This window comes from Petaurus breviceps, unplaced genomic scaffold (genome assembly GCF_028583685.1).
Source record: "Petaurus breviceps papuanus isolate PSGF00001 unplaced genomic scaffold, PetGlider_PUasm1.0 90895, whole genome shotgun sequence".
Classification (NCBI taxonomy): Eukaryota; Metazoa; Chordata; class Mammalia; order Diprotodontia; family Petauridae; genus Petaurus; species Petaurus breviceps.
The window spans coordinates 3,527,763-3,553,012 of record NW_027187372.1 but is presented as its reverse complement, the minus strand read 5'-3'; the positions used below and the strand labels follow the sequence as shown (position 1 = coordinate 3,553,012).

The following is a 25,250-nucleotide window of genomic DNA, read 5'->3' as shown; positions in this document are numbered from 1 at the left end:
CTGACTCAGCTCCTCTGCCTGCAGATATGACTCAGCTCTTCAGGACTTAAAGGAGGCACTAACTCTGCTCCGAGGGAACCAGCTGATAGACTACAAGATCCTGGGGCTGCAGTTCAAGCTGTTTGCCTGTGAGGTAAGGGCGGAAGCTGAGAGGGGACAGCTGCCCTCTGGACCCCTTGGGGCTCTCCCAGGCTCCCTCAGGCCCTTCCTGCAGCTTCTCTGTGAAGAATAAAACCGGTCCCACAGCACAGAGGTGCCCAAGTCATCTTTCTAGAACACAGCTCTGACCGGGACACCCCTCTGCTCAAGAGTTTTCACTGGCTATCTATAACCCCTAGAAAAGAAAAACTAAAATAAAAATGAGAGACCAGGCAGGTAGGAAGCAGGTAGGATAGAACATGGAGCTTGCAGTCAGGAAGACCTGAGTTCAAATCCAGTCCCAGACATGACACAGCTAATCATCGTTGGAACCAGGATTGGAACTCAGGTTGACATACTCTAAGGGAGCTAGGTACTGCAGTGGATAGAGTGCCAGGCCTAGAGTCAGGAAGACCTGAGTTCAAAATGGGCCTCAAAATTTACTAGCTGTGTGACCCTGGGCAAGTCATTTAACCTCATTTACTCCAGTTTACTCATCTGTAAAATGGGCTGGAGAAGGAAATGGCACACCACGTCAGTATCTTTACCAAAAAATCCCCAAATGGGGTCACAAAGAGACAGACATGACAGAAAAGGGAGTGAGCAGCAACAATAAACTCTGTACTTTGGTTTTATTAGGATTCCTTTCCCATCTAGGCCAGGTACTGTTCTATCGTCACAGCCCTTAACCTTAACCCTGAATGTCCCACGTGTATCAGACTCATGAGGCTTTGTATCTACTCCCCGTGTGACCCTGTGCCAAGTCACTTCACCTGTCTGCTTCAGCTTCCTCAACTGTAAAATGGGTTTAACAATAGCACCCAGGGCTGTTGTGAGAGTCAAACGATATAATATTTGTAAAATACTTAGCACAGTAACTGGCACATTGTAGGTATTATATAAATGCTAGATGTTAAAAAGAAAAATTCTTCAGCTTGGAATTTAAAGGCATTCCCCTTCTGGCTCCAGCCTATTTTTCAAGACTTTTTGCTCATTGCTCCCCTTCACTTGGCAGTCCAGCCAAACTGAGAAAAGGGAAGAGGAAGATAACAAGTTTTTATTAAATGACTATTATGTGCTAACAGCTTTACAAATATTAAAAAATCATATTTGCTGAATAGAGCACTGGCCCTGGAGTCAGGAGGACCTGAGTTCAAACCCAGCATCAGACACTTAACACTTAATAGCTGTGTGACTTTGGGCAAGTCACTTAACCCTAATTGCCCTGCCCTCCCCCCTCCAAAAAGCAATATATATATGCTATTTCGTGATTTGGGCTTTTCATCTCCAGCCTCCACGCCCTTGCACAGATGGTTTCTGTCCTTCCCCTCAGGCCCTTCCTCTATTGCTTTGAATGCTCTCCCTTTTCACCTCTGCCTGTTGGACCCCCAGCTTCTTTCAAGGTTCAGTGCAAGTGCCACCACCTTCAAGTTGTCTCTCCTAATTAATTCTCCTAGTGATTAGTGCCCTGCCCCTCTACTCCCAACAAAATCACTTTGCATTTATTTTCTAAACATTTTGTATTCTCTTGATCCTGAACATGTACTATTTCCATTTCCTCTCCTCACACCCAAAAAAGGAATATTAAGGACCTTGAGGTCAAGGGTTGTCTTGCCTTTGTATTCCCAACTCCTGGTACACAGTAGATGCATAATGAATGCTTTATCGATGAATGCAAAGTATCTCTCTCCTCAGACAAGAAGAGTAAGGATAAATGTGTCGTTCAGTTGGCCAGCTGACTCAGGGGGTGGGAGCCTTATTCTGAGAATAGCTCACATGTTTCTTCACACCAGCTCTATGAGGAAGGTAGTGTGGATTGTGTTGTTTACATTTTACAAATGAGGAAATTGGGGCTCCAAGAGATCATGGCACAGCTAATCACTGTTGGCATCACCATTTGAACTCAGGTTTCCATATTCTAAGTCTAGTTCTGTTGGGATTCCTTCCCCCATCTGGGTCGGGTGTTCTAAAGTCACAGCCCATAACCTCAATCCTGGATTTCATGTGTGTATCCAAATGTGTACACTTGGTCACAAGGATCCCCGTGGATCACTTGGCACTAACCCTTTGCCCCACTGAAAGGACTCAAAACACACACCTTATGGACAGTTTGTCAGTAGCATTGCCCTCGTTCATGAAGAACATGTCATCACAACCATAGGGAACAGCTAAATGGTTTTGCTTCTCCATGATCATGTACCTCCTTCATCCCACTATCATCATGAAGCATCAATAGTTTTTATGAAGACAGAGGTCTCTGAGAGACAGCATAATGCAATGAAAAGAACCCTGAATATAGAGTCAAAGGGCCTGTGTTCAAATTCTCACTCTACTACTTATTACTTGAGTGATCTTGGGCAAGTTAATTAACCTCTCTGGTCCCCGGTTTTCTCATCTGTAAAATGAGGGGGGTCAGACAAGGTTGTCTCTAAAGTTCTTTCCAGTTCTTTATTTAGAAGAAAAGTTTTTTTCCTTTGTTTCTCAGGCTTGAGAAACTGAGTTTCCCATGTCGGATGCTGACCAGGACTAAAAATAGATCCTTCAGGGTCCTCCAGGAGCAGCCTGAGCCCCCCAGGGGATGTGTGTTTTGGACTTGGAGCTGGGAAGTTCACTTCACCCCTCCACGGTCAAGGAGACTCGACTTCTTAACTGGAATCAGCAGCTTTGGGAATGGTTAGGCAAAGATGGCAGCCAAATGGAGCTGTTCCACTGGGTTAGAAAGGACAGCCAAAGGGTATCTATTTCTTAACCCCTAAGTTGTCCTTCCTCCAAAAGAGTAAAGGCTGGTCCCCACAATTCCACTAAAGCATGTGTCAAGCCAGGAGAGGGCAGCTGCTCCCTGGAGATGGCAGAAATGGACCTCCAGGGAGAGCGAGCTCAGAACTCCAACATCACTGCTCTTCCTTCCCCTGCCCCTCCACCCTCAGCTCAGACTTTGCCCAGAGATCCACCATGGCCACTGTAGCGTTCCGACAGGCATTTGCACAAGGCAGTCAGCCACCCAGGAGTGGAAACTCCCCAAGTCCTGAGACCTGCCACTGACAGACAACATTGATCTTCCAGGAGCTTAAAGCCCTTTACTGTCTTACTTTCTTGTACCCTCTTACCAGTCCTGTGAAGTCAAAGTGGGGCAAATATTCTGACTCTTATTTATAAGTCAGACAACCGAGAGGCTGAGTGTTTGGGTCAGGAATAAAAACCATGTCTTTGGATTCCAAGGCCAGCTCCTTGACTATTATGAAGGTGGAGTGGGGGTAAAGGGTGATGAAGGGCTGTCTTGTAAAAGAGGGATTCAACTCAATTTGATTCTTTGACTCAAAGGATGGAAGAACCAGAAGCAATGGGCTAAAGTCAACCTTCTAGGCCAGGGGTGGGAACTTCTGTGATTCTGTAGATTCAGTCAAAGGGCCACATGTGAAGACCTAAAGATTCCTCACCTCTGTTCTAGACCAATTTAGACTTGATCTCAGGAAAAACATCCTAACAATTCGAGATGTACTAAAGTGGAATGGGTTACCTCGAGACAGGGGGTTCTCCCTCTATGGAGATCTTCAAACAGAGGCTGAACAGTGAGTTGTTGGTATGTCAACCAACAGGTTGGTGCAGCTAGGTGGTACATTGAATGGAATGCCAGGTCTGGAGTCAGGAAGACCCGAGTTCAAATCTGGCCTCACATACTTACTAGCTGTGTGACCCTGAAGAAGTCACCTCAAAAAAAAAAAATCTACATTTGCCTCAGTTTCCTAATCTGTAAAATGAACTGGAGAAGGAAATGGCAAAATGGGGGGCTGTTGTGGGATCAAGTGAGATAATAATTGTACAGTGCTTAGCACAATGCCTGGCATGTAGTGTTTTATAAATTGTATCTATCATTATTGTTTTATCATAATGGGAATTCTTTTTGGTGGAAAAAGGCTTTAAATGCTGAGCACTGTTGAATTCTAGGATTCCAGACATGGAAGGCACTACCAACTCCTTAGCTTTTGCATGAAACCCCTCAAAAACATTCCTAGCTATCCAGCCTGTGCTTGATGAGGGAAGTGGAAATGAAAGGGAGTTGAGGCCTGGGGTGGTGGGGGCAGGTGAGCAAGGATGAGATGATGGAAAGGGTGGAGGGGACTGAGGCTTCCAGCCATGGGGATGATCTTAGGGTCAGGTCACCATGTCTGAGGCAGCTGCCACTCCCGTCTGCCAGATTCATTTCTTTGGGCAGAACCAGAACCTTTGAAAATCCCTGGACTGGGCGTGGATTTGGGCTTGGGCATTTCTCTTTCACTTTTCACTTGCCATCCACATGAAGGGCCCAAATCTGTGGTGATGACAATAGAAGTAGGGAAGACAATAGGCCAAGAGACAGTGGGTCCTTCTGTAGCCAAACATGAGTGAGATCCTGAACCCAGCCAGGATCCCTGTCCTTGTAATTTTCCCAGATATTGTAAATGCACACCTAGAGCCACCCGAGTGCCAGGATACCAATCAGAGCCCCCTGGATAGGAAAAATCTGGAGCAACGTTGGTCTCCAGGAACTTCAGCTTCCTCTCCACACCTTTTGAAGGAGATTTATCATTAAAATGCTTCTTTTGCCTTCCTGCATATCAGACTTCCCTGTCCCACATCTTTGGATTAACTACCCATTGAAGACAGCATCTCTACACTCTCCTGTCCTCCCTTTGTAATTACGGCCCTGGTCTTCAAGCTGAATCTGCTCATTTCTGGATAGTGATGTTGTCCCCCCCAGGATCTGGAACAGGTGATCTCCATGATCTTGAGTGCTATACTGAGGTGACACAGTAACTCAGTCTTTCCCCCAGTGGAGGTCAAAGTTCCATAATGGGATGCATAGGATGTGCTCATCCTTTTTAACAACACGGGCTACTTTCTGTTTCTAGATCTGGGCAAAATTCCCACTTCTCCACTTCCTATGTCTAAAGTACTCTCAGTCCTAATGGAGATACCTAATGGTTTTCTAGGTGTTATATAACATTGCTTTCATCCATGCCAAGAAAGAGGAATGGAAGAAAGCTGAGGAGCACTTGGCATTGGCCATGAGCATGAAGACAGAAGCCAGACACTCCAAGATTGACAAAGCTATGGAAGCTGTCTGGGTGAGGTTCCCTCTGGCAAGGGTTGAGAGGGGGCTTTCAATGAATCTTCTTTGCTACTCAGGGGGAGGTAAGGGTCAAGTAACTTTGAAGGTGGTGACTTGAGCTCTTGGGCCAAGGGACTTGTCAAACCAATTTGATTTCACAAAATGTATTCAGTTTTAAAATTAAAACAAATCCTCCATTTAAGAGGTAGGGATCAGTCCAGTGATTTTATTGACATAGGCAGCTCCCTAAAGAGGAAACTCTATCTACCAATGCAGGTTGGTACATGTTCTACCACTACGGACTTAAGGAATCACCTGGAGGCACTGAAACATTACAGGATTTGCCCTGGGTCACATAGTCCAGTATGTTTTAGAGACAAGACTTAAACCTTGGTCTTCTTGACTATGAGACCAGCTTTCTCACAAGTCATGAAAGGTGGGGGGAAAATTCACAGTGCTTCACTGTTCTCTCCAGATTTAGGAAGAAAATCTTGGGTCTTTGCAAAAGTAAATCCAATTTTGACCTTTGGGGGAAGGTCTCTCAATTTTTCCACAAAAGTTAAATAAAATTGTGGTTGAGAGTGGAGGGATTTTCAGATCTGGGTGAGAAGATGAATAGGGAGAGGGAAAACATTGAAGCTTGAAGTAAGGCCATTTGAGTGTTGGGAGGGTGGTGCCGGGATTTGACTTGATTGGGTTTAAAGATGAAATAAAAATTTTAATTACATTTATAAGGAATTACCATTAAACCAATGCATTTGGGGTAGGTTAGACATCATTAGGGAGTCAAAGCAGTATAAGTGCTGGGGGTAGAGCTGAATGTCTCTAAGACTCGGGGATAGAGTTTGGGGTTCAAGTTATGCCCGGGCTCTGCCTCTGCATGAGGGTGAAGAGAGTTTGTCGCCTTTGTTCATCACTGAGTCACACAGCAAAGAGAAGCTCTGCCGCCTGATCATGTAGGCATCACATATGATTGCTGTACCCTAGAAACAGAAGCTGTATGAGCCAGTGGTGATTCCTGTGGGGAAACTGTTCAGACCCAATGAGAAGCAGGTAGCTCAACTGGACAAGAAGGATTATTTGGGGAAGGCTACGGTAAGTGGGAACAAGGGCCCTCCCCTGGGTTTTCTGTACATTGGATCACACAGAACAAGGTAGAACCAGCTCTTGGGGAAGTACTGTGGTCATCCTCTTGGGTGGAGACTAAGGGATGGGGTGGGGAAAGGTGTGTTTACAGCCAAGGGCCTTCATCCACAAGAAGTCAGGGCTTATAGGCTCACAGAATCAGAATTTCAGAGCTAGGATGGATCCTTGGACCTGGGCCCCAGGTATACCTTCCAATGTGAGCCAAGGAGAGAAGCACATAAAGGACATTGATCAGTTGGAGGAGGTCCAGAGGAGGGCAACCAGAATGGGGACAGATTTAAGTACATGCCACATGAAGACCAGCTGAAGGAACTGGGGCTCTTTAGCCTGGAGAAGAGAAGACTCAAAGGAGGTATAAGAGCTGTCTATACCATCTGGAAGAGGGGATAGATAGACTTGCTCTATTCAATCCCAGAGGGTAAAACTAGAAGTAATGAGTACAGGTTGTAAAGAAGCAAATTTAGACAGGAGAAAGTGAGGAAGGCTTTCAGTCCATTGAGTGAACCCTCTGTGATGAACTTTTGGGAGATCATGGACAAGAGTTGCAAAGGATGAACAGGCATGGGTGGTTGCTGGCTGCACCATTAAATGTAACTCCTAGTTATTGAGATCTTAGATTCATTTGAGTAACTGAGTCAGAAAAAAACAACTTCCTAGTAATAATTAGAATTATCCAAAAGTGGAATGGGCTACCTCTTTAGGCAGTGAGTTAGTTCCCTGTCCTTATGTATGTCTCCAAGCACAAGCTGGATGATTATTTGTTGGGTATATTGTAGTAGGGATTATTTGGGTGTATTGGTTGGACTAGAAGGACCTGGGATCCCTCCAAACCTGTGATTCTCTAAAATTATATAAAAATTAGTTACCTTCTGTTAGATCCCATGGCTATTTAACTAGCTGAGAGGAGGAAGAACAGCCAGGGCTGTGGCTGAGTAATGACTATGAATGCTTTTCTGAAACCCCTTTAACAAATATCCTAATGGTTTTGAGAAAATCCTGATCTCTCCAGTCTTAGGGTTCCAATATTTACTTAATTGGTAGTGATCAAATCTGAACACTAAAATCTTTCTAAAACCAGCCCTTTCAGCTTTTCAGATCCTTTGAATTTAGCTAGAGTGAGCCTTTGGCCAGGAAATTTGTGTTGAATAACTGTGCTGACCCAAGAGCTTCTGACCTTGTCAGATTTAACTGAATATTGTTTGCTCTTATTTAGCTCTGAGCCCCCAATCCCTGCCTGTGCAGCTTTTCTAGATACTGTGAGAAAAGGTAGTGCTAAGACTCAAGGGGAACTTGTTTCTTCATCTACTGAAATATATAGCTGTGAGGCCAGTGACCCAAATCCTTGCTATGAGAACCAAATACCCAAGGAAGTCATAAATAAGGATTAATCCAGGGCAAGGAAAAAGAAGGGAAAACAATGGGAAGGCAGGGACAGTGAAATCTTCATATACTCCTCTCCTCTGTTTCAGGTTGTAGCATCTGTGGTGGATCAAGACAGTTTCTCAGGATTTGCTCCTCTGCAACCCCAGGTGAGGTAGCCCTTAGCACTTCATTTGTAAACATGTGTGTATATGGTTGTACAAAATGGGGGAGATTTCTTGATTCAAAGCTCCCATTACATAAACTCTTGATATTTTTGGGCACCCTCTGATCTCCATTATCTTTAAATATCACTTGACCTCCAAGGGAAGGTAGCATCTAAATTCTTAATCTAGAATCTTTCTGAAACTGGAATTTACCACTTAAAAGAATCTTGACTTTGCTTTTCTGTCATCTATTTCTTGTGTCCCCTAAAAGCCATTTCCTATTATCTGCTCTTTCTAGAAAAATTAGCTGTTTAACAAAAAAAAAACTTTTTTTGGAGCCTCTTTTTCCCAATCCCTTCTTCTCTGTCAGGGAGTGATTAAGGGAATCTGTTGGACAGTTGGGATGGAGGAAGTTCTTGGACTTCTTGGTCTCACTCATTTACAAAGCACAGAAGATATTGTGCAGTTTATTTTTTTTGTTTGTTTTAAGTTAATTTTTTTCATTTAACAAAAACTTGCCTTCTTTCTGTTCTACCAAAATACAGAAAACAAAAGAAAGATAAAATATTTGTAAGAAATATAGTCAAGAAAAACAAATTCATGCATTGATCATATTTTTTTTAAAGTCTCCATCTCTATCCTGAGTCTATCACCTCTCTTCCAGGAAGTGGATAATAGCATGTTCCATCCATGGGTTCTCCTAAACCATTGTTGGTCACTGTATTGATCAGAGTTCTTAAGTCTTTCAAGGTTGTTTTTCTTTAAAATGTTGTTTTTATTGTATAAATTGTTCTCCTGGTTCTTGTGTGGTTGACTTAATAAGAACACTCCCAGGAGAAATAATTTCTACTCCCACTCATAGGCAAAATAGAAGGGTTGATTTTGACCTGAATAGCCCAAGAGTTTGTAATGCATACCTCTGTTGTGTAGGGAAGCAGCTTTAATTGGGAAATGAGATAAATGAAGTGAATATTAGGAGTAGGAAGACCTTAATTCTAAACCAGCAGAATGGTGGCATCTGAATATATGATGACATGTAGACATATATACACATTGTGATCAAGCATGTCTGTTTCAGGGTTCATTCCACCATGGTGGCACTCTCACTTCACCGGAGATCAGAGTATTACTAACATGGAAAGAAGCCAAATGCCTAGTGGTTAGAAGAAGGGGAACAGGGAGGCAATGAGAGGCTTTTTAATGTTTCTCTTTACAACCTGTAAATGAGGTAGAAAACAGGAAATGCCCCGTGGCATAGTGGATAAAGTGTTCAACTGGGAATCATGAAGACTTGGGTTCAAATTCTGACACTTTATAACTGTGTGGCCATGGGCTCATCCCTTAACTTCTCTGACTTCAGTTTCCTCATACGTAAAACAGGGATAATAAGAACTGTGGTACCTACCTCTCAAGTTTGCTGTCAGGATCAAAGATAACTCAATTAACTCGTTATGCAACATAAGGCAATATGCAAACTTTAGATTCATCAAATCAACAAGTGTTTAAATAAACACCTACTATGGGCTCTAAAGAGCCACAACTATTATTTTATAAGGCCAAATAAGAATAACGTAAGAGGAGTAATCAGCCTCAGAGAAACAAAGCAGCTCAGACAAAGGGGCCCCCAGGTAGTAACAAAAATGTACCCTGATCAGATGTCAGGTGATATACAATGGGAAGCTTGACTTTGCTTGGATCAGTCCAGGAACTGGTCATATTTAGCCTGGAAAAGAAAAGACTTGGGGAGGCAGATGGTACTGATAGCTATCTCCAAATATTTGGAGGTCTATCATGTGAAGGAAGGATTAGGCTTTTTCAGTTTGGTCCCAGAAGGTAGAGCCAGCAACAATGGGTGGAAATTGCAAAGACAATTTAGGCTCCTTCCTGACAATAAGAGCTGCCACGAAGTGGAACCTAGAGGGATGGTGGGTTCTCCCTCCTAAGATGTGCCCAAGCAGGGGCTGGATGACCATTTGCTGTGTATGTTCTCATGGGATTCCTTTCATGTATTATTGAACTAGATGGGAGCCAACTCTCAAATCCTGTGATTCTGATGCCTGTTCTTTCCAAGAATTATCCTGAACACTCAGAAATAGCATAAGCCGATGTCTTCAGAACAAAACTCCTGGGACTTGCCCGAAAAGGGGACAAGAGGGCCATCAGCAAAAGAACATTTCTAGGGAATTATGCAGATTTGTGACAAATGACTTATCTGGAAGTTGGATTTGGCTTCAATTTGGTTCCAGCCTTGGTTAAGCCTTTACTAAGAAAAGTTAGCAGGAGGTAATACTTTCCAGCACACACACACACACACACACACACACATTCAGTATATTCAGAGTGCTGTTATCTCCCCTGGGGAATGCCCTGATCGAGTCAGAAATGCATTATGTGGATTCCTGGACTAGAAAAACAATTGCATTATCATTAGTAGTTTGCTCTCTCTTTTTCTCTCTCCCTCTTCCTTCTAATTCTATCTAACTCACAGAATTGTTATGAGGGAAGTACTTTGTAAATTTGTATTAATGAATTTTTAGAAATTTAAATAATTTTGTTCCTTTATTATTTTTTTTCCTTTCCTTTATTATCATTATTCCTTTCTCCTTAACTTTCAATAGGTGGTTCAACTTCCCCCAAGACCCAGATTACCAATAATCTTCAAGTAAGTACTAGCACTAATACTTGAACCAAGAGAATACATCAGTTCAAAGTCCCAAAGTGGAAGTTATACTATATTATTGGAGCTGAGAGCAATAATAAAATCAAATGGCATTCTACTGGAGTACAGACAGAGTTGTTACCAGAAATTTTTGTACCTGGAGTGGAGATAGGAGACCTCAACTGGTGTGTAACTACTGAGACCAGGGAAGAAGCACCCTCTAAATTGCACCCTAGGGGCAAAATCCAGCTGCTCTGCCCTAGGTACAACTCTGATCTCAGATTCAACTTTTTTTTCAATGTAACTGTGGGAGAATTGAATGGTATTGTGGAGAAGGGAGATCTGTTGTCTTTGGTAGGATGTCTAGCACCAGCATCCAGTGGCTAGCACATTGGATGATGACATTGTCAAAATTCATAGCTGAACACTGGGCAAAAGACAGCTAGTGCCATCAACCGCCACCCTAGTGGCTAAAGCATTCTTCTCAGTACCTATGAGTTGAAGTCAGCAAAGGGCCAAACCCAGATCTGCAGAAGGGGGTGGAGAATCTCTCCAATGACAGGCAAAGAGTGGGAAGAAAGAATGCAACTCTACTTCTCCCCTTTCCTGTGTGGGTTTTAAATCTGGAATTGGTATGATCCTTTCTGAAGAAAGAAATAACAGGAAGGACTTGAGAAAAGAAAGTCATTCTCCCACAGGATAAGGGACAAAGGATGCCATAACCCGCCCCTTAAGAATTCCCACTTAAAATGAACAAACCAATCAGGCACTACCAAGACTAGAGAACAGGGAAAGACAGGGAGGAAGTTATCGGGATTTAAATAAGTAAAATGTCTACAAACAAAAAAGGTTGAGGAGAACCTAAAAACAAAGGAAGGAGTCCTGAGAGGAAAATTCTGGTGCTTTGGTTAGGAAAGACAAGAAAAAATGGAAATCCAATGAAGGTATAAGAGTTAACTTGGAGGACTGACTGGCTCCTATGTCTAACCCAGGCCTTTCAAAATTTAGAGGGTGCTGAAAGACTTGTTCTCTATCAGCAAGTAGAAGGAACTTAACTTAGTATCCAGTTAGCAAGAAGAATGAGCTAAAATAGGGAGCTTTCAAATGGTACTTCCCCTCCCCCCACACAAGGTGACTGTGTCCCAAGGAAAAGTTTCCCCAGCAAGGGCAGGATGTTTGTCTGCTTACAACAGGTTAGTGTCCTAATTCTCTCCCCTCCTACAGGGTCTTATATCCTGACGTCCAAGGTCCCTCCACTCCGTTCCCTCAGTGGCTTGTCCCAGGGACCAGAGTTTCTAATTCTGTTTCTGGTCTAACCCTCTTCCAGTGCCCTGGAAGGAGAGGCACATCGGGTACTATTTGAGTTCACACCTGAGACATCAGAGGAACTCCAAGTCTTGCCAGGAAACATTGTCTTTGTCCTGAAGAAAGGAAATGATAACTGGGCCACAGTCATGTTCAATGGGAAGGTACATAGTGTGACAGGGGGGGTGAGTTGTTTACATGGACCCTTGTTGTCCAATCCCAGGGCTTTCTGAAAAGCTATATCTGCTCCCCACTCCCCCTCCCTCCTCCATCCCAGACAAACCAAAGGGCAATTTCCCCCTGGATTTCCTTCTGTTTTGTGGTATGGGTGTGCAGGCTCTGTTCTCTTCTTTCTTTCATGTTGGCATTACTCTATTACAGAAAGGAATTGTCCCCTGTAATTATCTGGAGCCTGTTGACCTCCAGATCATTTCTCAACTTCAAAATCAGGTAAAACCACACTTGGGCTCAGAAGACTTAACCCTTCTTGCTCTTCCTTCCAAAGACAGCTGCATGGCAAGGAGGGAGGAGATGAATGTACACATTTGTACCTAACAGACACTCAACAAAGACAGAACAGAAATGGGTGACCAAACCTTGTCTCTGTCATCTCATTGAGTCATAGCTGAATGGTGCCTTGGTGCCGACATGAACTCTCACCAGGATGTGGCTTTAGATTAGTTGTCTCGTGAATTTATAGCATGGTTATCCCTTCCCAGATTTCTCTGTGATTATGATGGTTTTTTTCCCAGCACTTCAAGGATCTGTTATTTCAGTGCAGATAGAATTAGTAGATGTTCTTTGTGAATTGTTGTGCTAAAGAATTCATTATCTGATAGATGACCTATTGATGACCAACTTTGAATCTACCTCATCTGGTCATACAGTCTTGTCACCAGATATTACTGGAAATCTTTCTAGTTTGGTTGGACCTACCAGAGATTGCATTGTACTGGCATGATCCCAGGTCATCTACATTCTATGAAGCATCATTAGAGTAGGATTTTGGTGATTCTTACATGGAAAAAATGAGTAGCCTACTTCCTTTCTCATCTGCCCCATTTCCATGTAAGTCTTCCACACAGCGGCCAAATTGATATCCCTAAAGAACAGGTTTGACCATGTTGCTCCCCTGCTCAAGAAGTTCCAACGAGGGGCACTTAGGTGACACAGTGAATAGAACACTGGCCCTGGAGTCAGGAGGACCTGAGTTCAGATCCGGCCTCAGGCACTTAATACTTACTAGCCATATGACCTTGGGAAAGTCACTTAACCCTAATTGCCCTGCCCTCCCCCCCTCCAAAAAGCAAAGAAGAAGAAGAAGGTTCAATGGCTCTCTATGGCCTCTAGGATGAAATACAAACTTGTCTGGCATTTTAAATTCTTCACAATCGGGTTCCTGCCTACCTTTCCATGGTTACTGTGCATGGCTCACCTTCATCCATTCCATGTTTCAGTCAAACTGGCTCCCTGCCTTTGCACAGGCTGTCCTCCATTCCTGGAAAGTCCCCCTTCTTCACCAGCTCTGAAAAGCATGTTTCCTTCAAGGCTTAATATGGATGCCAGCTCCTATATAAGCTCCTTTCTTATCCCCTGCCCCTTCAAAAACAATTAACTTTAATTACTTCAGTTCTCTTCAAAAAAGGACAGACAAAACCCAATTTCCTAGTTATTTGTGTCTGCATTGTTTCATCCCAATAGAATGCAAGATCTTTGAGGGAAGGGATTCTTGCCCTTTTGGCTGTTTCTCCAGCACCAGGGACAGCACTTGTCACATACAAGGTGGTTAATGCATGTTTGTTGTATGAAAGATACTAGAATAATACATTAGAGAGAGACAAAGACAGAAAGAGGGAGAGAAAGAGACAGAGACAGACAGACAGACAGAGACAGAGAGAGACAGAGACAGAGAGAGATAATCTATCTCATATTATCTCATTGGAAGCCATGATGAAAAAGAGTATTATTTTCCCCTTTAAGGCAGACCTTCTCTCCTATTCTTCCCTGACTTCCCCTATGGTTTGACAAGGTCTCTTAATCATTCTGCAAGCCAGTCTGACATAGAGTGGATTCTGACTTTTTTAGATCATACAACAAATCTGTCTTTAGTCAATTCAATTCAGCAAGCATGTCTCAAGCACTTACAACATTGAGGGCATTTGTCAGGTGCTGGGGATAGAAAGACAAAACAAAAGTGTACTTGGGCCCTCAAGGCACTGACATTCCTAGGGGAATCCCTAGGAACCAGTTTGTCTCTGGATACTAGATTGTGAAAATACTCTGACAAGTTGGGCATCCTCTGAGAATGCGTGGCAGTGTTTCCTTTTGCAGAGACAGGGCTGGGCCTCTGCTCCTGAGAATTATGGGTATGACCCCCATGATACATGGGGTGGAATCTGTTGCACACCAGATGTCTCCCACTGCAGTTAAACTAGTCCCCACCCCAGGCAGCAATGGTGGCTGGGTGGAGGGATTGGAGTGCCCCACTTAACAGTTCTCTGCAGTTTAAATTTTCCCATCTCCCTTCCAAGTTTTTGTCCTCTTGCCATTCTCCTAACTACTCCTTGGAATCATTTTTCCTTGGTCTCATTAGCCAGGAGAATCTCCAATTTCTATCACTTAGAACTCTATCTACAGAACTGACTGTCACTCACTTTCATGTCCAGGAGGGCACCTCTCCAGATTCCGATCTCCCAGCACCACCCAATTCCAGAGCTCCCGGAAAGCCCCACATGCTCCCAGGTTAGTGACCTCGGAAAATTCTCTTCTTAGCAAGCACTGAAGGCACCAACAGCTAACAGTTACACTGACTTCCTGCCTGACTTTGAGCCAGCCCATGCATCCAATGCCCTGCCCGCTCTTATGGGGTAGGGGGAAGCAATCCCAGGTAATGTTCACAATATCCCAGGAATATACAGAACCAGCATCTTCTCTTTTGGACAAAGAAGTGCCCCCCCCAATTCAAAGTCATTCTATGGCAGCCACCCTTCCTAGCTCCCTGCTAGTCCTGACAAAGAACTCTTAAGTTTTACTAATTCATTAGAGCACAATGCCTGGTACAAAGTAGGCATGTAAAGATACTTGCTTACTTGATTTCCAGATGCTGAGTATCAGGAAGTATAACCCGGCATAACAGAGAGACCATTGGGTTTGGAGTTGGGGGGACCCCTGGCACCAAAACTTGACTCTATAAACTATTACCTGTGTGATTTGGGGCAAGTTATCTCTCTGAGCTTTTGTAAAATAAGAGGGTTGGACTAGTCATTTAGTCAAGTCATTTTCAGATAGCAATCTATGATCATTTGCAATTTCATGAGTTCCAAAGCCAGCCTGATGTTAAATATCTATTACCTGTATATTCTTTGAGAGCAGAGGCTGGGACTACTTATATATTTAAGGTACATTCCCGGCATTTTAGGGATGAAAAGGGCCTTAACGCTTCCTGTAGGAAACCTGAGGAGCAAGAAGAATTTTTGAACTCTAAAGAGCTGGGAGAGTCCATTAATACTCTGTATTAATGACTCTGTATTCCTGGACAGGAGAGTAGATTTATCTAACCTCTTTGTAGCACTTTGGGAAACTTTTCTAGCAAAACAAGGAACGGAGGAAGAACCTTAAGAGTTAATAAGGGAACAAGGAATCCAGATTTTAAGAGTGTCCTTAGAAATAATAGAAGTCTGTTTTACAAATGAGGATATGGCCACATAGAGAGTAAGGAGCAGAGCAGGGATTTGAACCCAGACCCTCTGATTTCAGATCCAAAAGTCATTACACTACACTGTGGCTAGTTAGTTAGGTACTCAAGTTCTCTGGACTAAGACAGGAAGAGATTGGGCAGCTGCCAGCTGTCAAAGAAAATATCATCTAAGCCAATGTTCTCATTTCTATAAATGAGGAAACAAAGACCCTAAGGGAGGGTAAGTGACTTACCCAGAGTCACACGGGTAGTTAGTGGAAGAGTAGGAGCTGAGTCCACATTAACTCAGACCAGTGTTTATGTTGAAGCATGCTCTCATGGTGGCTTAAGCTTCAAAAACAATTGTCTTCTATATTTACCACTGAAGGTAAAATAGAGAGGAAGCCTTTTATTGGAAATAAAGACTGCCTGCCTTCCTGAACGAATAGCCAGTCCTCACTGAAGTTCTCATTGTGCATAAGATAGATGCTAGCCAGGTACAGTTCATTCACTTGTGTTTTCTTCTTTTTTCTTTCCCTGCTCCATTTAGGCAAGAAGCAACCAGAAGAGCAGACAGTAAGGTTTTTCCTTCTATGTTTCCACTTGAGAGAACAGGCCAGTTTGCTATGGGGCTTTCTAGGTCTGGTAGTACTCTCTAGTACTGGCTTTCTAGGACAGGGGCTAAATGGGAAGAACTAAAAGTCAGTCCTTGCCTCCTAGGACATTAGAGGAGGGAGCTTAGAAATCATTTTAGTCTACCTCCGTCTTTTGTCACATGAGGGAAGTGGAGCCAGGAGAGATATGTCTTTCTCAAGGTCAAATAATGACTTAGTGTCAGACATAGAATTAGAACTCAGGCTTTTTGGTTCTCACCCAGTATTCCTTGTATTTCACTAAACAAATCAAGTCCTTGGATTGGGGGTTTCCTCATCCCTTTGCAAACATTTCCAAAAGGAGTAGGTTTTGGCTTCTTGGATGGTCAGTCAATAAACATTTATTAAGTACTGATGACATACCTGTTTCTATCAGAGAGAGAATTCCCATGAGATAGGAGATCAGAGAGGAGATGAGTTCTAAGTTTCCAGAGCCAGAATTTCAAGATATCCCAATATTTCAGCTGGACAGCTCCCCGGGGAGGTCACTACTAGTGCTTAAGGGGAATTGTCAAGCCTTGTGTTCACCTCTTGTTTTGATCTCCTCAAAGGACCTAAAGCTCAGTGTCCCCACACTATACACCCTCAAAGTGCATTACAAGTACACAGTGGCCATGGAGATTCGTCCTGGGCTTCCCTACACTGAGATCTTGGACATGGTGTGCAAAAAACTGGACCTGCTCCCTAAGCACACCAAGCTAAGGTGCGTCCCTGTGGATGTATGGGCATCCAGCAGAGCTGGAGAATAAGGGAGGGTAGTTGAGTAACCAGGCTGAGAAGCAACAGTGATGTTCTGGTCATTTCTGGTGTCACTGTGTCCTTTCACTTTACTTCTGACCCCTTAACAGTTATCGACCTGGGAACGACCAGGGTCTCATCACCCTTTCAGAGGGAAACATGAACGATGTGTGGAACCACGTGAAGAACTATTGCCTGACTCTCTGGTGTGAATACACAGTGGTGAGTGGGTCTAGGGTTGTTTCCATCATTCTATTCACTTGTCTTCCCTTTTATGTAAGTTCACCATTTTTGGTTTCTATTGTTTCCATTGGAAATAACCTACAAGAGCAATCTGTCTACTGACATTTTTTTAGACAGGTAGGTGGCTGGAATGTTGGGAATGGAGTCAGGAAGATCTGAGTTCAAACCTGGGCTCAGACACTTACTAGCTGTGTGACTTAACTTCCGTTTGCCTCATTTTCCTCAAATGTAAAATAGAGATAGCAGAGTGAGATAATATTTGTAAAGCACTTAGCACAGTGCCTGGCCCACAGTAGGTGCTATATAAATGCTTATTCCCTCCCCTTCCCCACCTTCGAGACCTGGTCTCCCTATTTCACCCAGGCTTGAAATGTAGAGGATCCTCATGAGCTGATCCCTCAATTGATGTACATGGGAACTTTTACTTTATTTAGCATGTTTGTTTCTCCTTAGGCAACATGGCATGGGGCAGATAGGTGATGGTGGATAGAATGCTGGGCCTGGAGTCTGGAAGGTGAATCTTCCCGAGTACAAATCTGGCCTCAGATACCTACTAGCTGTGTGACCCTGAGCAAGTCACTTAACCATGTTTGCCTCAGTTTCCCATGATGTAAACAGTAACCTATCTATGGCTGCCAATTCCACGTGATTCTTGTCTGTATCTTCCTGTAAGTTTGCCATGGGGAAGGGAAGGGCATCCAATGTGTATGGAGGCCTTATGCACTTTCTCTTGATATAGAAAGGATACCAGACTAGTACAAAAGTCATTCATTGGCTATCCATGAGCTGGGAAAATTGACCCAATAAAACAAATATTCTTTGGATCCAGTCTCTGTCCCCAGTTGAATGTAAATGGCACAAGCTGAGGCCCCAGGAGTAAGCAAATCCTTGTCTCCTAAAATCGAGACTTTTACCCAGGCCTTTTCATTACCTGTCTTTTGACCACAAGCCCTCAGATGTAATGGAAGGATATAGCTTCTCTGACCCTCAGTTTCCTCACCTGTAAAACAAAGATAACAATGGCACCTACTTCACAGGGTTGTTGTAAGGATGAAATGAGGCTGTGTGTGACGTAGTTTATAAACCTTTTATAAATGTGAATTATTATTTTCTGTGGTTTCATTGGCCATTGCTCCCTCCATTGGTACAGACTGCAGTCCACATACCTTCTCATTCTATGAGGCACATGCACACATCTGCCTACAAATCCTTCAGGACTAGATACTAGAATTTCTGACAAAGTCCAACATTTTTAGCCTTGTTGGTGTTTCCAATGTTGGTTTAGACTAGGTCTTAGGAAACTATCTGCCCCTTTAACCACATACCAAACACAGGATGGCATACTTTGTGGAATGAAATGCTTTCAATGACTTTTATGTTTTTTAAGCTTCCTGCCCTTAAGTCACTTCCCTTAGATTGTAACCAACTTGCCATTCTGACTTGGTGTCCCCAGTATTACCACTGAAGTTCTATGGTCAATTTTCTTTCGAGTGAAGTACAACGTACACAAGTCCAAAATCTGGCGTAAATGGAACCTTTTATATTGCAGGGTGACCAAGGCTTTCCCGAAGTACCAGAGGAAAAAGAGACATTAAGTGACAATATCCATGTGACAGAATCTCCACACAAAGTGTTGGCACTATTTAATTATGAAGCTTCAAAACCAGAGGACCTGGAATTTCTAGCTGGAGATGTGATTGTGGTATTATCAGAAGGCAAGTTTGTGTCCCCAATGCCTTGATTATGTCCCCAATGCCTTGATTGAAAGTCCTTCCTTGGGGCGGCCAGGTAGCACAGCAAGTAAGAGCACCGGCTCCAGTGTTGAGAAGACCTGGAGATTGAATCCCGGGCTCAGACACTTAGCACCCACCCAGAAACACCTGGCCGTGTAACCTTGAGCAAGTTACTTAACCCCAATTGCTTAGGGGCGGCCAGGTGGCTCAGCGAGTAAGAGCACCGGTTCCAGTGTTGGGACGACCTGGAGATCGAATCCCGGGCTCAGACACTCAGCACTGCACCCAGAAGTGACTGGCCGGGTAACCTTGAGCAAGTTACTTAACCCCAATTGCTTAAAAAAAAAAGAAAAAAGTCCTTCCTCCATGATTATACCATGAATACTCAACTATCCATAGCAGACAAGTGCCTAGACAGTACTGAACAAATAATCTTCAAGCAAATTTCTAGTTACATAGACTCAGACTTGGAAGGGATACTGGGAAGAATCTAGTCCAGTGCTCTTATTTGATAGTGGAGGAATCTAAGGGCCAGAGCTATGAAGGGACTTGTCCAAGGTCATATGGCCAATAAGAGGCAGGACTCAGACATAGGTCCCTTGCTTCATGGACTGGAGCTCTTCATTAGCTCCAACTTCTTTCTCAGATGAATATGTTAACAACCAGTGACATTCATCTCTGATAATATCATGAAGCAGAGAAATGGTGGGTTTGAACTGCATCACCCCTGCCTTCCCTCTGACTATGCAGAGCCAGCAAAAAGACAGGAAACAACTGATGAACAGGAAGGATCAGGTAACCTATTTCTAAGAACTTGGGACTGAGGTCATCTTGTACAGAGAAGGTTGCTGAATGTGTACAATAACTAAAACAAAAAGTCAACAATTTTTAATAAAATTTATCTTGAACATTGGTTCTGAGGAAAAGTGGATTTAAAAGAACATGTTGAAGAAGACACATATTTGAATGATGTGAAAGGATTAGGTTTGTTCTGTTGAGCTTGAGGGCAGAACTGGGAAAGATGGAGAGAAGTTGCAAAGTCAATTTAGGTTTCTTGGAAGGCGAGGATGGCGTCTGAGGGCACTTCTTGGTGCCATGTTGGTCAAGGTGATGCAACTGGACCAAGACTGCTTAGGTACTGCAGGTACTGCCTTGTTTGTTTTTGTTGTTGTTGTGGCAAGAGACAGAACCCAAGAGCATCCGTACTAGGGGTAATGGAGAAATCAATGTCCAACCAGCTGTTGATGTATGAAGATAGAAATAGCAGATATTTCTAAGTCAGGAAGTACCTATATTGCATACCGGAACTTTAGTAGAACATTGCTAAGGAGAATTCAACATAAAGCCTCAAGTCCGTTGGTTTGGTACACTGCATATGTTTTCAGACTTTTTCCATACATATTCATCAGTTTTACTGATCCTTTTTTTTTTTACTCTTCCTTGAAAACTATTTTTATATGGGATGATGTCTCTTGGGAGGGCAGTGAAAGGAGAAATACTGGAGAAAGTCTGATGATATAAAAAGCAAAAGATAAAATGTTAATTTTTCTGACATAAACATGAGTAGTGATCTGAATTATTCTCCAGTGTTAGTTAAGAACCCATGCTTTTATTTGACAAGTAATCTCTTGCAGCTATGAATTTAAATCTTAGTAAAGTTAGGAAGACTTTACTAGTCAAAGACCTAATCACATTTTTAACACTTAAAAAAATCTTGTCGCTCAGTTCATAGCACCATAAATTTGGACCTGCATTATTTTCTAGCACCTGGTTTATTTTATCCCACATTAATACTGTTACCTCTTGAAGACTTTATATTAGCTATTTCCTGCATTATCAGACCACCATAGACTATAATATAAAGCAAGACATACCTCAGACCAAAATGCAGGGAAAGAACTTCAATGTGACAATTCCCCCACCCTGTTTCTAGGCAATGATATATATATTTTTTTGCCTTTCCACCTTAGTGAATGATGAATGGCTGGAAGGAGAATGCAATGGGAAAGTGGGCATTTTCCCAAAAGTTTTTGTTAAAGAATGTGCAGCTACAGGCCCGGAAGACCAAGCTGTGGAAGCCTAGGCAAAGAAGTTGGAAAAGAAGCAGAAATTCGGAGCATTTCAAAGATGCACCACAATGCCAGTTGGAGAACGTTAACCTGTTTCCCTTGTAAAGCTTTATCTGATGTGATTCTCCTTCATTAAAAATTCTCTTACTTAAGTAGTTGGGACCTGGATAGAGTAGTTGTGTTTCCAGGGAACAAGGCATTTGATCCGATCAAGAAACATCGGAATCCTTGTTTTACAATGTCCATCACTAGCATCTCTTCATTCCCTCATAGTCCAGGAGGGTGTTAAGTATCAGAAACCCAGTTCCTGAATATTCAAATACGTGGATGGCACTATTAGCCAAATACAAAGCTATTCTCAGGAAGCCAGAGTATTCTTGGTTAAAATCTTCATGTTAAAATATAAAAGCACTTTCTTCAGAACCACTTTGAGAGATAAAAATGAGACAGTATACCTATCTCATAGGAATTGAACCCTATTGTGTGTTTCAATGTGATGGAGAATTCTAAATGAGTAAAATCCCTCTACCAATGCAAGATGGCACCTCCTTTGCAACCTAGTCTTGGGGGTTACTAGAACATGGATTAAATAACCAGTCCAGGTTATCACAAAACCAGAATGTTACTAATAATGCAAGATTGAATGACCAGGCCTGCCAGCTATCTAGCATGACAATGGTCCTGAAAGGTTTGCAAAGGGATTTCCTTAAAAACAAACAAAAAAGCCTGTATAAGAAATGATGTATTAAGGTAGAATTCCCAGGAGGTAAATGTCCCAGGAGGTCAACAAACTTGGTTCTGGTCTCACAGGTAGTAAAAATGAGACTCACATTTCACACTCTTTTCCCATGATTACAGTTTCTCTGCTATTCTCATTTTAGTGATGACCAAAGTAAGTCTCAAGAGAGGCTAAGTGAACTGACTTATCTTGCTCTTAAGACATTTTCTGATGGAACCCAGTGTTTCTTTCACTACCCAAGTACTTGGCCCACCATCATTGCTTTATTTTCATTTCCTTGGCTGTCATGAACCTCAATTACTCATCTTTTAAATGTTATTTTTTTCCTACTGATGGGCTAATTCATATCTGTTAGGTTCAACCCAAAGTTTTTCATATTCCTGTAACAATGAACTGCAGCTATAAGACATCAGTTTCATAATATAATTTTAAAATAAAACAAAATGAAGGGCTACAAATTGGAACAGAAGGCTCGTGGTGATTTGTCTCTTTTCACTTATTTCTTCTGGTTGAGGTCTGAAGCATTCATCAATGATTTTTTTGAGTAAGGTATCTGTGCAAAGTGGCATCACAGAAGCAAATTCAAAATTAAATTAACAGTGCCTGACAATTTGCCTTCTGCTAGTGTGTTACTGTGATTCAACCATTAGGTTAGAAAAAAGGGCAATTCTGGTTCAAACTACGTGTAGTCTTCGCGTGAAAAGTGAGATCCTAACAGATTGCTCCTGGAAATGGTGATGTAAAGCAACCCAGTTTCTAACATGTTCATTATGCCTGCAAATCTAATTTAAAGAAATAGATATATTTCTCCAAAAAATAACCTCACAAGATGACAGTAATAGTCAAGAGTGAGGCCCAGAGGGACTGGCTATCTTGACTGAAGTCAGCCATTGAACTCTCCCATTTAAAAGCAAGGACATGGGTTAAATTGGTGGAATCCTGACTTAAGTCATCCCCTTCTCATCAAATAGAATCAGGCTGACAACCAGTCTCTCTTTATCCATCCACTATAATCTTTGGCTTTAGGTAAAACAGATCCAACACCTGTGTACATTCAGGCTGTGATTACCTTTCTCCCCTCGGATAACATCATCATAGTATTTAATTTTGCTCTTTTCAAGTCTATGTTAATGGTACAAGCAATTCTTAGAAATGCTGGCTTTAAATAAACCTAATTTCTATGGTAGAAAAAATGCAATCTACACACAGGTCTGGTTGGAGAGAACATGGTTTAATTAAAGGCAAAGCTGATTTCAGCAGCTGCATGTCTTGCACAGACAGACAAAAACACAAAAGAAAGCTTACTACACAAACCAGTTTCTGCTGGGGGTCCCCTCCCCTCCTCATTACTCCACAATGAATATGCTAGGATGGGGAGCCCCACCCCAAGAACCAGAAAACATTCCGAACACCAGATTCTCATGCAGAAATGGGACTGTGGCTAGGACTTAGGGCACTGCCGGGAGTGAGATGGTGAACCTGGTTAGCTTGTCTAGGGTGCAAGAGTCAGTGACGTTTCAAACACTGGAATGTTGCAGCTGCCTGGATGCACAGCTCAAACACACAAACTGGGGTGGGGTTGGCAGGGGGGAGGGAAAAGGAAGAGGCAGAGAGAGGGAAGGGCTGGAGAGAAGCACGGAGGATTTCATACTGCCACTGGGGTAGGGGCTTTACCCTTTTTGAGACCTTTCAAAAATAAAAACAAAACACCATGTCTAACTCAGAGAGTGCTAATGCTGCAAGTGCCAGGGGAATCCAACCGTTCCCAGGGATGAGCGATGTGCACCCCGCCCCTCTGCCCAGACTCCAGTGATGCCTGGGCTTCTGGCTGTGCTCTGCTCTGCAGCTATGCCCCAGCTCTGAGGTCCTCAACTACCTCATACCTACAGGAGTGTGAGTGTGCAAGCACACATACACCCTCACACACTTTGCAAAAGGAAAAAAAAAACCCAGAAAAAAATCTTATCACCAGCACAGCAATTGGACATTTAGATTGTTTCCATAATTTTCTCATAAAATATTACTTTTCCAGGAAACGACTAACAGAAATGTTGTCCTTTTTTTTCAACACAAGAAAATTTCCAGTCTTCTTTCCCCCTAATAAATATCAAATAAAAAGTTTATTTCCCTTTCTTTGCGCCTTTTCCGAAATGGACTGCGTTTTCTTCTGTGCACACGAGATGCACATGTCCATGGTGCCTTGAATTTCGCTCTGGAGCTGGAGGGTTAGGGACTGGCGCTGTGCAGGGGCCTGTGCCCCTTAGTAGGCTGTGCATATGCTGCTGCTTCCTGCCTATCTGGACCATCTTCTGGGGTGGGCCCCCAACTGCTGGACCCCATGCTGCCTCTTGGTGAGATGTTGTACATTAGGAATAAAATCTACTAGCATCCAGCATAGGGTAAAGGGGGAAATCTGGGGGATGGGAGGAAGGGTAGGTGAATAGGATGGGGGAACAAAAACAAAACGGGAAAAAAAAAAACCACACTGAAAGCTTCTACTACCTATTAAAATGGGTCAGGCCATGAATGGACAGACTAGCCTGGCTTCTGTGAGATTGCTTGCTATGCTACTGTAAAATGTACAGGAATCAGAAACGTTAATTTAAAACCCTACAGCAGTCACCTGCTTTATCCAGCACAGCCCCAGCAAACACACTGTGTCCCTGACTATAGCTCAGAGTACCAACAGAGTGAAGGGCATTTCCTGCTGGAGCTTCCAGGCCACAAAAGGGCCAGCCAGAGCCTTCTGAGTGAAAGGTGAGGTCATGTACTCTCCTTTTGGAAACACTTCACCTGGCTGAGGAGATACGTTCCCCCATCCTGCCACCACCTACCTCGGACATGAGCAGTAACCGAGGCTTTCATTGCTACACACTGACTACAAGCACATTTGTGTATGGAAGAATTCAGTGTGATCTTTTACTACTGAGAGTAATAATAAAGATGTTTAAGAATAATTTCAACTACATTCTCAGTCAGCAAAGCAATCATTAATGGATTCCTATTTTATTCCCCAAAGAGGAAAAAAGGATTGAGAAGTTCCCATTGGCTTCTCCCATCTGCCTTTCATTCTCAGCTTTCCCTTCCCATGTGGCTGGGGACATGCACGATGGAGAAGGTGAGAGGCGGTGATATCAGGTAACTGAGTGAGACAAACAGCAGTTCCTCTCTCCCTCCTGGTGGGCCCCAGGGGGACAGGAGAGTTCCTGATGTTTTTTGTTGTTGCACTGCGAACATTTCGTGCACACTCAGCGGGCTGGTGGAACACTTACACCCTCTCAACAGCGAGAAACAGAAAAGAGGGCTGCCACCCGCAGGTTCCTGTGTGGGCCAGTCCTGCAAACCCAACATGCCATGGTTCATGGAGCCTTGGTTCACCAGGGTTGCCACCTTGGCCTCAGTGCGGTGGGTTCATGGTGCCTTGTCCACGCTGCTGCTTTTGCTTCTGCTGCATCAACAGCTGCTCCAGGGCTGAAGGTCCAGGATGCATCATGGAACTGGACCAGATAGACTGAAAAACACACATCTCATTAGGA

At 43.2% G+C, this 25,250-nt stretch overlaps 2 protein-coding genes across 7 annotated transcripts in view; one reads left to right on the top strand and one right to left on the bottom strand.

The window, feature by feature from the left end:
• The window catches only part of NCF2 (neutrophil cytosolic factor 2), a 41,278-nt gene extending 18,954 nt beyond the window's left edge, over positions 1-22,324 (top strand). Inside the window, exons 3-15 of the mRNA XM_069074404.1 lie at positions 25-133; positions 5,109-5,243; positions 6,215-6,322; positions 7,843-7,902; positions 10,518-10,561; positions 11,886-12,027; positions 12,245-12,313; positions 14,530-14,605; positions 16,090-16,115; positions 16,744-16,895; positions 17,041-17,152; positions 18,723-18,888; positions 20,877-22,324. Of these exons, the coding sequence (XP_068930505.1) occupies positions 25-133; positions 5,109-5,243; positions 6,215-6,322; positions 7,843-7,902; positions 10,518-10,561; positions 11,886-12,027; positions 12,245-12,313; positions 14,530-14,605; positions 16,090-16,115; positions 16,744-16,895; positions 17,041-17,152; positions 18,723-18,888; positions 20,877-20,989 (1,312 nt within the window). The 3' untranslated portion in view covers positions 20,990-22,324. The remainder of the gene's footprint in view (positions 1-24; positions 134-5,108; positions 5,244-6,214; positions 6,323-7,842; positions 7,903-10,517; positions 10,562-11,885; positions 12,028-12,244; positions 12,314-14,529; positions 14,606-16,089; positions 16,116-16,743; positions 16,896-17,040; positions 17,153-18,722; positions 18,889-20,876) is intronic.
• A 600-nt stretch (positions 22,325-22,924) lies between these two features.
• Positions 22,925-25,250, bottom strand: part of SMG7 (SMG7 nonsense mediated mRNA decay factor) — a 99,617-nt gene continuing 97,291 nt past the window's right edge. For all 6 annotated transcript variants that reach the window (XM_069074400.1, XM_069074399.1, XM_069074401.1 and 3 more), the window contains one exon: positions 22,925-25,225. In XM_069074400.1, the coding sequence (XP_068930501.1) occupies positions 25,112-25,225 (114 nt within the window). In that variant the 3' untranslated portion in view covers positions 22,925-25,111. The remainder of the gene's footprint in view (positions 25,226-25,250) is intronic.